General features: G+C 43.2%; 1 protein-coding gene across 3 annotated transcripts; it reads right to left on the bottom strand.

The window, feature by feature from the left end:
• Positions 1 to 2,851: 2,851 nt before the first annotated feature.
• CCNG2 (cyclin G2) lies at positions 2,852 to 12,365 on the bottom strand. Of its 3 annotated transcripts, none has more exons than XM_040237159.1 (8): positions 12,000 to 12,365; positions 10,873 to 11,010; positions 9,985 to 10,122; positions 8,306 to 8,556; positions 8,094 to 8,172; positions 7,916 to 8,014; positions 5,627 to 5,832; positions 2,852 to 4,290 (listed from the first exon to the last, which is right to left on the bottom strand). In XM_040237159.1, the coding sequence occupies exons 2-8, from the start codon at positions 11,008 to 11,010 to the stop codon at positions 4,167 to 4,169; spliced, it is 1,035 nt and encodes a 344-aa protein (XP_040093093.1). In that variant the 5' UTR covers positions 12,000 to 12,365; the 3' UTR covers positions 2,852 to 4,166. The 3 variants fall into 3 exon arrangements, with proteins under 3 accessions (XP_040093093.1, XP_040093094.1, XP_040093095.1); XM_040237160.1 differs by having other exon boundaries at positions 10,873 to 11,045; positions 12,000 to 12,048; XM_040237161.1 differs by lacking the exon at positions 12,000 to 12,365 and adding an exon at positions 11,099 to 11,430.
• Between the last annotated feature and the right edge of the window lie 610 nt (positions 12,366 to 12,975).

Below are 12,975 nucleotides of genomic sequence, written 5' to 3'. Positions count from 1 at the left end.
CACAAAACCTAGTGGCCTAGAATAATGAGTCTGTGGGTTAATTCAGATTAGCTGGGTGGTTCCTCCACTTCCTGTGACTTAGCTGAAGATGCTCACACAAGCTGCTGAGCTGAAACATTCTAAGATGGCCTCTCATTGCCAAGAGCCTCTCTCTGCATGAGCTCTGACATTCAGTAACCCAGTCTGCTTCTTTGCAGCTTGGTGGCTGGCTTCCAAGAGAGATAAAAGGGAATTCTTGAAGCCTAGGCTTGCACATGCATTGAACTTCTTCTACTGCACATTAATAAAGGCAAAGCCAGGCACAAGGCTGGCTGAAGTTCAAAGGGAATGGACTCCAGCATTGATGTGAAGAGAACCATGTCTGCACAGGGATGAGAGGACTCATTGGCTATTGGGAAGCTATCTACCCCACAACCAATTTGCTAATCACAAAGCCAGTAAATCTGTGGACTGTTTCTGGTACAAATTAGAAAAACCCAGTTCAAAAGGGGCAAATGCAAAACACATGGTTTGGCTATATAATAATCTGGTAAGTGGGTTGCTTAAATAAACTGACACTTGGTACGCATGCAAGGGAGAGTGGGAGGCAGGGGAGAACATCATATATTTAGAATCCAGTGTCCTGTACATGGTCAGTCAAGTCTGTCATGTCCAACTCTTTGCAACCCTATGAACTATAGCCCCCCCAAGCTCCTCTGTCTATGGGATTCTCCAAGCAAGAATATTGCAGTGGGTTGCCATGCCCTCCTCCAGGGAATCTTCCCGACCCAAGGATTGAACCTGGGTCTCTTGCATTACAGGCAGATTCTTTACTGGGGAAGCCCAGTGAAAGAAATTGAAGGAAAATGGCAGATCCTAGGCCAAGAAAATGGTTAAAATTGTTGTGAGAAGTATTCTGGAACCAATGCCTCTGTACTTACTGCTACTGCTACTGCTAAGTCACTTCAGTCGTGTCCGACTCTGTGAGACCCCATAGAAGGCAGCCCACCAGGCTCCCCGCTCCCTGGGATTCTCCAGGCAAGAACACTGGCGTGGGTTGCCATTTCCTTCTCCAATGCATGAAAGTGAATGAAAGTGAAGTTGCTCAGTTGTATCCGACTCTTTGTGATCCCATGGACTGCAGCCTACCAGGCTCCTCTGTCCATGGGATTTTCCAGGCAAGAGTACTGGAGTGGGGTGCCATTGCCTTCTCCGCCTCTGTACTTAACCTGAATATTAACTCTTGAGTCTAACAGGTGAATGAAACATGTTATTTGTCCAATCTCGCTTCCCAAGGGTCAGATGGGTGGCAACCACAGGATAAGGGAGAGCCACAGCTAAGCACAGTTCACTGACAGAAGCAGTGAAGTATGTGCACCACATCCTGGGAAATAGAATCAAAACCTGAAAGGCTAAATCTCTTGCCAAATCAAGGGGCAAGGAAGAGACCAAAATGGCAGCCTTTTCCTCACCTCTGCTGTGAATGGGTCAGGAGACTTGATTTTCAATTTTATTCCTATTATGGGAAGCCACCTTGTGAATGGCCCAAGAAGGGCTTAATCACGCTCTTGACCTTGTCTGTGAGTATACTTGATAATGCCTACAAAGGACAGTGCCTCTCAAGTCCCACCTTCATCCCATCACCTTCATCACTTCTTGGGTTTCTGCAGGACTCCTGAGTGGTCTCTTCCTGCTCTACTTCATCTCCCACACAGCTGCCAGTTACTTCTTTTTAATACATATTTTGTAGCTATAGGAAATGGCAAGGAAAAAAAAAAAAGACCAGAGAGAGATGCAATGTTCTGATTAGGAAGAGACTTGTATGTCACAACATGGACTTTACCCTAATTGAGAGGTAGCTTTTCAGGGCAAATTTGCATGTTTGCATAAGATTTGCATATTTTAACAGGCTATCTAGGCAGCGAGGGAATCAAAAGGAAGCCTTGAATCTGAGAGATCAATAAGGTACGGTAGTATTCCTGCTGATAAAGAATACAGGTCTGAACCAAGCTAGAGGAAGAAAAGTGGAAGCAGTAGATACACCGTAAAAATAAATGGTGGCCTCCATGCAGGAGGCAGGAGGCAGGAGGCAGGAGGCACGAGGCAAGAGGAAACAGGGATCAAAAAACCAAAACATCTTACAGAAGCAGCACTGTAACTCAATAAAGACTTAAAAAGAGCTTAAAGTAGAATACATTGTCTACTACTTGCCAAAATTACTTGGTAAGAGGTTGAGGGTTACAGAGATTCTCCACTGGGAGGGTAGGAAACCATTCCCGTCTCCAAGGGAGAAGAGGTTATTACAAGACCACCATATTCAGTATATCTCATTTTCTAACTAAAGAAAACAAAAGTCTACATACCAAACTAGCTGGAGACCCCATTCAGGAAAACAAAAAAAACCTACTACTTGCTTATCAAGCCTAAAGCTTGGAAAAAGAGATCAAAGAGCCAGAAGCTGCCTAGGTCCAATCAGAGTTGACACCCCTAGTGGGCATATTCACCAAGTGACATTCTGAAGACAATCTGGCTTGTCTGCAGAAAAGACTGTACTAACCCGCCAACCTGAGCATTCTGGTCTACTTGACATCTGTTGGCTTTCACTATAAACTAAAAGGCATTCAGGCTAATGTGTCGCTCTTTCATTTAATATGAGTTCACCCCAAAGAGGTCAACTCTCCACAGATTCACTTTCAGTATCTCCAAGGCTCAGGGCCAAACTGCAGTGAGGAAACACTACCTGAGGGACTTGTAGTAACCAAGGGAAAGGGCTCTTCCTGTAGGCACTCCAGGCTTACCTCAAGCCTAACTGAAATACAGCAAGCACTTTTTCACCAAAGTTAAAAATTAAAATGTGACTGCAAACAAGGAATAGCATTTGTTAATATTTTTATTTTCAGTTGTAATCTATTACTTCAAAAAGATTCACTTCAAAAGACATCCAATGGATGTTGACTTACCAGTAAAAAAGTAAGTCATCACTATATGAGTGATAATACAGGATACACAATAAATTATATTTACATGCAATGACTAGACTATCACACACACGGTAAAAAAATACAGTATTTTATGTACATTTTTAAAGATTTACACTTTCATATACAGTTTATAAAGTTTAAAAAAAGTTCTCTGTACAAAATCTCATGTGTACAGAGTTTATAAATCCCTTTTCTTATGGCTGTATCACCACACAAATATGCTTAAAACTATAATACTACAAACACTTAGGTTTCTTTTTTACAGTTCATATTCTTGGCACCCATATACAATACCATTATTTTTGAAATGTGAATTACAAAGGAAATAAAACATAATCATGCAGACTTCTCTAATAGAAGAAAATGAGATAAAATGTGCTACTAGATCAACATTTATCCATTCCACAGTTAACTAGTTCTGTTCAACCTGCTGCACTGCTTTCATACAAATACATGCAAAACTAGCAGATTATGGAGTGCTTTAAAAACATTAAAATAACACTATAGTCTGACAATACTTAAGCATTAGGAATGCAACTATCCAACTACTGTAGTCTGCTGCTTATTCTGCTTTGGCAGAAACCTCAAAGAAATGAAGATACTACACACTAAAATCACAGAAATGTCAATATTCTAACTCCTACTAAATTTCTAAAGTCTGCATCAGAGAGTACATTGATCATTTAAAAGACAAAAACAACCGAAAAGGTGTTTGACAATTAAGAGTATATTCTCTGCTCTGAGAATGGGGGGGAGGGAGAGACCTAAGATAAACCATTAAAGGATCAGCCGTCGTACCTGCTAAGTCAGCACTTTCACACTCCCAATCTGTTTCCATAAAGACACCTGAAAGCTTTATAAAAAGTGGACGCTACACTACTCATCTTTTAAAAATCATCTTGAAAAGTAGTAAATTGAAGGTATCAGCACCTTCCCTCCTCCCCCAAGTAGCTAAAGATCAATGAGAAAAATAAAGTGCCAATGTCTAAAGTATTGTTAATTGTTTAAGAGGCACTAACCCATTTGATGGCTTAGGATTAAATATGAAAATAGGCCAGATCTGATCTGAATAATAAACAGAAGGTAGGTATTCCAGAGTCGATGCAATTCCTGCCTGGATGGGGGTGGACCAGGAAGCTACCTACTCCATTTATTGCTTTGAAACCTGTACACACACTTAAAACCCGGGCCCAGGACAATGGATTTCTAAGACGGAAAGCACAGTGTCTGTGCCACTTTGAAGCTGAAGAAGAACGTGCACTCTTGATCCCTGTGAGGGGAGCTGCTGAGGCTCTCTTCTCCACAACTCATGTCTTCACAAGAGTCCTCGCTGAAAGGAAAAACAGAGAAGAGGATCCCATTATTTAAAACACACTCAAATGTCACACTGGCAAAATTAAACTGCTGAACAAGTAGTTCTAGTCTCAGGATTTTTACATTCAAAATTTAAGCTCTACAGAGACAAAATTTAACTTAGAAGGCCTTCCTAAAGGGAAGTCTATTGTAATCTCCTTAGAAAATACAGATTCGCTTAAGGGGTTTAAACTAATTACCTCTTGCCAAACTAATATTCTTATACCAAGTAATACTAACTAGAATTCTAAAGTATTTTAAGTATTTTAAATCCAATGAAAAGTGAAGTGAAAGTATTAGTGGCTCAGTTGTGTCTGACTCTTTGCGACCCCATGGATTGTAGCCTGCCAGGCTCCTCTGTCCATGGAATTCTCCAGGCAAGAATACTGGAGTGGGTAGCCATTCCCTTCTTCAGGGGATCTTCCCAACCCAGGGATCAAACCCAGGTCTCCTTTACTGCAGGCAGATTCTCTACCATCTGAGCCACCAGGGAAGCCCTTAAATCCAATAAACACAGACTAATGACAAAGTCCTATCACATGTCTTTCTCACATCAATAATTGCATCAATGATCTTCTCAAATATCAAACCAAGAGACCAACAAGCTATTAAAATGGTACTTCTGGTCTTTTCTCCCTACAGCATAAAACGGTCAAATTTAATAAAATTAAGTTCACTTACTAACAAAAATAAATTCTGAACAAGACAAAGGCATCTGACAAAACTAAAAATATCCCCAGAACTCGGCTGCATCAGTGATGGCAGTTCCCTTTAGTTTCCAGTCATTTAACCCACAGCCTCTTCCCACAGTACCATTTTAGGAATTCATACTAATGTTAAAAAGCCCAGAAAGCTATTTGCTTGTTTTCTAACTCAACTGAATTTCAAAGAGCAAGGGAGATGGGAAACAACCAGTTTTTAATAAGGGAGGAATGAAATAAGTCAGAGAACAACAAATACAGCATGATGTCACCTATATGTAGAATCTAAAAACAAAAAACAGAACTCACAGATGCAGAGAACAGATGGGTGGTTGCCGGGGGTGAGGGGAGAGGGTGGTAGGTGACAGTGGCCAAAAGGTACATGCTTTCAGTTATAAGCCCTGGGAGGTAATGGTGTATAGGATGCTGGTTTCTGTTGTTATTTTTTTTTTTTGGGGGGGGGGGGGTGTACACTTCCCACCTATTACCTATAAAAACTACTTCTGGTTAATTTTCTCACCCAAAGAAATGATGCCATTAGAGGTGCGGGCTCTGATATACAAAAATCAGTCTTAGTCTGGGGAAGTCTAATTAGTCAAGGAACCTGCTTACCTTTCACTTTCATCAAAACACCCCCCCTCTGGTATTGTTGGCAGCTCAGGAACACTGTAATAGCTGTTGTGGAGGTTCTGGGCTGTGCGCCTTGAAACGATCCAAACCAGCTTCTTAAGATCTGGTTTGCAACATTCAGGAGAAGAATATTCGGCTAGGCATTTAGAAACTAACTCCCTCCAGTAAACAAATTCGGAGTCATTCACCTGAAAAAAAAAAAAAAAATTTAACTGAAGTAGTTATGACAGTGGTTCCCAAACCTTGTTATACCTTGGACTTACTCCATGATTCTTAAAAAATACTGTGCCTGGCTCCCACCCCCGATACTTTTACTTAATTGGTATGGGGGGGCGGTCATCCAAGATTTTTTTAAAGCTCCTCAGATGATTCTTATATGCAGTCAAAATTTGGTAACCACTGCTTCAGGCGAGGAGCACCACAGGTATAAAATACTTCCAGAGGATTCTACCTATTTTAAGAAAACACACTGCCTATAAACAACAGGTCTGTTAATACACCAATTATCAAGTACATTCTTTGATAGTCACAATGCAAAGGAATTTAACAGAATTTAGGTTTCTGTAACATAGCTTTAATTGGACTGCTAAAATATGCATTTGTATTAAAACACCAGATATATGTGAAAGAAGAAGCTGGAAATAAAAGAGAAGAGGAATTTCCCCAGACGGGCACAGTTCCTCCGCCACTGGGGAGTGCCCCAATTTATTTCAAGGAATCAATTTTCACTGAAGATTGTTTCCAAATAACAATACTATAAAAGGTTTAGATCCAAATTAATAAATTCATCACTAAAACAATGACTGGAAGTCAGCTGTTAAAATGCTTCACGCTGCATGTACCTGACCACAAGCAGATGAGGATTTTGGGTCATCCTGGCTTCCATTTCCACCGAATCCAGCCACATCTTAATCCCCTTGCAACCTGGCTTCTACCTCTCATTCTCCTGACATCACCTCCTACATGCCAACTAAGCTCCTTCAATTCTCATTATACTGGAACTCTCACCAAAATTCAATACTCTTGACCACTTCCTTCTTGAAAACCTCTTTCCCACCTGAATGCTTGTATCTGTGTACTTCACATTCCTTCACTTGGATCCTAACAGGGAAACTGCCAATACCGAAAACCCAGAGTTTTAACTGACCCCTAAGCAAGGGACTCAGGTTTCAACTAATATTCCTCATAAGAAATTCCTAATCTCAAGCTCCAACTATAATTTAGACTGGCAAGAATCTGCTAGACACCTACCTATCAGGCAGGTATGAAAGAAAGTGAAGTCGCTCAGTCGTGTCCGACTCTTTGCGAGCCCATGGACTGTAGCCTACCAGGCTCCTCTGTCCATGGGATTTTCCAAGCAATAGTCCTGGAGTGGATTGCCATTTCCTTCTCCAAGTACCTAAAATCATACTTCTTTGACATTAACTTCTTTGAAATTTCCCTCAATGGGGCCAATATTCGCTACACCACTAGGCCCACATCTTGGTCATCCATGACTCCTTATTTCCATGCTTCTAAAAACTAGTTAGATGCCTTTATTCCTGCTTGTGACTAGCACCTAGACATTCTATCTACAAACCTACCCTGAACTGATTCCCAAACTTTCAGTGTCTAAGATGCTTTTTGGTACAGCCAGGGTCCCAGCCATCATGCCTCTCATGGTCTAGTCCACTTCTCTGCTAACCAAACTTTCAAGCACATCCTCTGTTTAGAGACACAGACCCTGCCTTGTGTTCAGTTCCATACTTCTCCAACCAGACTACCAGTTGAAGAAAAAGGACTGTGACTGTTTGGTTTACACCTCTTTATGATTGAAAAAACTTATTAGGCTGGCCTGACAAAGGAGTTTAAAAGCAAAAACACAGTTGATGTTATTTTGGTAATGCTACTATGGGGGGCAATGTCTCAGTCCTACAGATGTCCTAGGATGCTGTTGGTGTCTTTACTGAGTTGACTTCTTAGTACGCATTTTAGAACAACATGTGCAGGGCGACACAGACCACTGTACTACCAACTGGCAAGAAGACTAGGGAAGGGATGTCTGAATACAGAAAGAGGCTAGGCCAAGTGATCAGATTCCACTCCAGCTTAATACCGTCTGAGTTGAAGCTGCATTTGGAGAAGAACATCAACACTTAAGATACAAAGAAAAAAATGAATAAAAGTTAAGAGCCCCATAAAGTGTTAAAAATGATTAAGTCACCACAGAAAAAATAAAATACCAGTAAGAAATCTGCTATAAAGAACAAGTTCTGAAGATATTTAATTTACCTTGGAATGTTTTTTAACAAGCAGGAGAATTTCCAACAATTCAATGGATTTCAAAGTTTCTACTTCCAAATTGAGAAGGCACAAAGCTAGTATGGATGGCTACAAGAAAAAAAAGTAAGAAAAATAAATATTTTTAATTCAAAATAGAAACTGAGATATAAGTAAGAAATTAACTTACTTTTGCTTTTGAAAATGTAAGTCGGCAGCAGCAAGCTTTCAGCTGAGCTTCTAATTTATCAAGGCTCAGTATTTCTTTCCTATACAATCAAAAAGAAAGAATAAAATGTTTATTAAACTGGAAGGTATAAAAATATTCACTGGCATTCTAATTCTTTACTGTTAGTTACAGCAAAGCTAAAGTACAAAATTTTCATTTTTAATCCCACTGACCTTTCTGAAGTATGACAAAGTACGATAGTATGGTATAAGTGCAAAAAGTTTAAGGCAGTAGTAGCTTCGAATTCATAGTGCAATTTTTCTGAAATTATTTTTTCCATCCGCTTTATGTCAGAAGCAGTACATTTACATTGGCTAATCCGGATCACGTCATGAGTAGATGGAATATTGCATTCTTCTTCAACTATTCTAGCAGCCAGCAAAAAACAACAGACTCCAATGCAAGACAAATGCTTAGGTTTCACCTGAAAAACAAGGAACAAAAGGTTTCTTCCAACAACTGTCACTTTAACTTTGCAAAGTAGACACTTAAAATACTGCAGTGAGCCCCTTCTCTTAAGATAGAACATGATCAAACTGCTTCCTTGTATTTACCCTTACATACAATTATACTTAACCGTTTTTACATTTTAAGCTGTCTTAACCTCCCTTGAAAAAACAGAAAAAACATTTTGAGCATTTAATTTAAACGCAGCTAAAAAAAATATTAATGCAAATTTAAAAGCTAGGTTTCTAAATACACTGTATTTCTAACTTACGAAACTCATAATAGTACAATCTCCCTCAAAATAAATTAAGCCTAACACCAAGAAAATATACTTCTTTGAATATAAAGTAACATATTCATCTTTTGATCTTCTTATCTATTTAAGGACCATCCTATGCCTCAATGCAAATTTGCCCCAAGAGAGCTACTGCATCAGATGCGCAGAGGGGAGCAGATGGAAAAGCCGCCATGGACAGATGGTTGCCCTTTTCCTTTCAGTGCCCTGAAAACTGACCCAGCAGCTGACAAGAATCCTACTGGCAGAAGAAGAACATTTTTCTAACAGTTACTGATCAATGTTTTTTTAAATTTATTTTCAAGTGAAGTATAGTTGAATTACAATGTTATATATATTACCGCTATTCAGCAAAGTAACTCCGTCAATATATACACATATATACGAATATACATTCTTTTTCATATTATTTCCCATTCTGGTTCATCATAGGATAGAGAGTTCCCTGTGCTACACAGTAGGGCCCTGTCATTCATCCATTTTGTAGACACCAGTTCGCATCTGCGAATTCCAAACTCCCAATCCAACCCTCTCCCACCCCTCTGGCACCCCCCAGTCTATTCTCTTTGTCCTTAGTTCTGTTTCTGTTTCATAGACAGGTTCATTTGTGTCATATTTTAGACTCCACAAATAAGTGAAATTTTATGAGTCGCTGGTAACTGTTAATAAGACTGTGGCTCCCTGTTTTGAAAACGTTTCTCATAGGGAAGGCACTAGGTCACCTTTAACATACTGCTATATATATGGCACATTTCAGGTGTTTAAAAATACCTAGGCTTAACAGAAACACACTGGGAAATAAAAATATGAAAACCTTATTTTGAGAGCTGTGTAGATACAAAACACCCAAAAAAAAGTACTCTTCATTGCGTCACATCTTCAAAGAGAAGGTACGTAGGAGATACAGCAAAACCTAAGATACAACAATACACTGACTTTTGTAGTCTCTTAATCTGAACTAAACATCACAACTCCGATCACTAAAAATGCTTATATATAATAACAAATACATTCATTTACCAAATAGTTACTGAATCCTTTACGCTAGGTATTGTGCTGGGCACCGGGTATTAAAAAATGAAGTTGTGTTTACAAAAAGTGATTAAATACCTTCATAAGAGCCAAGAATCTGTCCAAAATATTGACAGCCAAAACAAAAGTTTCAGTGCAAGATCCAAAAAAGTTGGTTAAACTCCTCAAATCTTCGACTTTGGCATTTCTCAATCTTGGACACAAAGTGTTATCCGTCTGCAATAAAAACCAAGAGCCAAAGTTTATGCCTGTCTTAGAACTAAAATGGGTAATACACACAGATTCAAAGAAGGTAATTGTTTCACTTAATCTTCAAGAATATGGGGGGCAGAGTGCTATCACTGAATCAAAGTGCTGCAGTTATTCAGATAGAAAATGTGTATACATCACCAATTTTTAAAAATATACATCACATAATTGGGCAAATCACACAAAAAACATATATACATCATCAGACATTCAGCAACTCAATATAAAGCAAACTGATGCCACACTTTCAGAGGGTTACAGCAAATATAATCCATTTCCCTTGTAATGGACACATAGAAGGTTCCTTGTTTCCTTTTATTAAAAAAAGGAAAACCACTTAGGAGCCTACAATACCGAAGTATTGCATAGGCAAAGGGTATTTCCACAAATGACCTGCTCAATTTCCAGGGACTCTCCCACTCAGAAGATGCAGATTCGGGGTGTCACTTCTGAAGCCACACTTCCCTAGAGTTAGTATCGCTCTCGTTCTTGCTAAGAAACAAAACCAATGACGCGGTATTAAGATTTATCTTAATACTCTAAGAAGATCGATTTTGGTCTTAAGAAACTTTGCAGCCTTTAATCCAGACTCAACTAAAATAAAAATATAAATATGTGTCTATGTGTATGTGTGTATACACACACACACGTATTTTTAAAGTCACCTCCCCAAGCCCAGTCAGCGGCTGCCGCAAGCTATCTTTCCTGTGAACTTACCTCCAGGGTAGCCTCGATCAAGCTCAGCCCTTTTTCTCGAGGTTGGAATCTCTGTTCCTGCTCTAGGTAGAGGTTCAACAATCCGAAGAGCTGGACACCTTCGCGACCGGCCAAGTACTCTGCCCCCAAATCCTTCATCTGCAGCAAAGACACCACACACAATTCAGTGTATCCTGGGGGTGGCAGGGGTGAGCGAGGGAGAGCACAAAAGAGCACGGGTTAATACCTCCAGCGAGGGGCGCACCAGCACACCCCGGCGAGAAGCGGGTGAGGTGACCAGTCACGTCCAGCCGAGCCCGGCGGAATCCTCCCCCGCGGCCAGGGAGGTGTGCAAGGGGGAGGGGCCGTGGGCACGTCCGCCGGCCAGCGCTGGGTCAGGCCGGCCAGCCCGGGCCTCCCGGCCGTTTCACAAACAGGAAACTGTACCCGGGGCTGCGGTGTCCGAATGGCCCGCCCCACCTGAAGTCGTGGGGCCAGGGGGCTTCTGCCCAGTGGAACGCACCCCGGGTTCCGAGAGCAGCGGATCCCTGGAGTAGGGGCTTTGCACAATGCGGGGGGATGGGGGAAGAAAGTCTCGCGACTGAACAAAGAACCGGAGGGAGGAGACTCCCGAGCCCCGCCCCTCCCGCGGAGCCCGGCTCCAGAAGCCCCTCTCGCAGGAGTCCAGCCCCCAAGCCTTTCCCAGGCGCACAGACTGCGCCTCCTCAGAACAAAACCGGAGTGCCGGAGACCTCGGTTCCAGAAAGCGCTGGGGTGGCGCGGCTCAGTCGATCGGGGTCCGGGCAGGGGTGGGGGTCAGAAAATCCAGCCCGTTCAGTGCCCAGACAACACCTGTCCATGCCCGATTCCGCAACTGTGCGGAGACGAGGAGCTGTCAATCCAAAATCCACCCCAAAGAGCCCCCTGTGACAAAATGGGGTGGGGGGCCGCACCAAAGAACTGCCTCCAGCTTCCTTGACACTGCACGCATCCCATCAGCATCTCTCCGCTCCCGGGTGCCCACTGCCCTACGGTTGAGGGCAGGACCGGAACTGCTCCCCAGGCTGAGGGGTGGCCACTCTGACATCAGTCCCCGCAGCCCCGACCAAGAACAAAGAAACTCTGCAATCCCGGCTGAGCCCACTCACCGTGCTGGAACCGCGCCTCCACCGGCCCGCGGCGTCACGGTCGGAGGGGACTGGGTGCGGCGGGGGCGTCCGGACCAGTCTCCGAGGTCAGAGACCTGCCGCCTCAGCGGTGCCCCCGGACCGGCATCCAATCCTTCCCACCTCCGGCCACCGGCGCTTGTGGCCTCACAGCCCCGGCTTCATCCTGCTGCCCGCGCGCCCACCCTCCTGCTGGGGCGCTGCGCCGGCCCCTCTAGCCCAGGCCGACTGCGGGCTCCACCGCCGCCGCTGCGGATGCCGAAGCAAACCCCTTGTTTTTGTTTTGAGTTTCCGACGCCCCCAAGGGGGTGGGGCACGTGACTCCCCGCGGAGGGATCCGCCGCTGCCGCAGCAGTCTTGGAAAAAGAGTCCCGTCCCTAAGCGTCTGTCTCCAGTCAGCTTTGTGGCTTCCTCGACTCGCTATGGCTTTACCGAACCAATCCTCCCTCTCGGTTCCAGGGCGCAAGATGGAATCTGGGCACCGACTTTATTCGTCTATTGATCCCCAGGAGGAAAGAGAGGGAGTGTTAGAAGCGAGGGGCGGAAGGAGATAGGTTCGTGCCGCATCGCACCTTTTAAAGGTCCCCGATTTGTTTTGTTTTCGCTGTTTTGAAAAGTCCGCCCAAAGTAGCCAGTTTCCTGATTGGTTACTGGTGGGGCGAGCAGAATGCTGAAGCTCCGATTCAATCTCGAGTCTCGATTGGCTAACTGATTAGCCCTTGGGCCCTTTGATTGGTTGTTACCATATCTTGCGCCTCTCTCTGCCTTGGGGGCCTTAGCAACTCTGAGGTCTGGATTGCGCATGCCTGAGTGGACCACTTCGGGGGAATTACTGACCTCCCCGCGGGTCTACGCGTTCCTTCCCGCATTTCCGTCAAGCCCCTCGCCTGCACCGGTCTGCGGAGAATCTCACGTTGGGCTGTCACCTCCCCATAGAGATGAAACAGCTAGCCTTTGT

Source organism: Oryx dammah, unplaced genomic scaffold (assembly GCF_014754425.2).
Source record: "Oryx dammah isolate SB20612 unplaced genomic scaffold, SCBI_Odam_1.1 HiC_scaffold_3, whole genome shotgun sequence".
NCBI lineage: Eukaryota > Metazoa > Chordata > Mammalia > Artiodactyla > Bovidae > Oryx > Oryx dammah.
The sequence above is the reverse complement of the archived record's forward strand: the minus strand, read 5'-3'. Positions and strand labels throughout refer to the sequence as shown.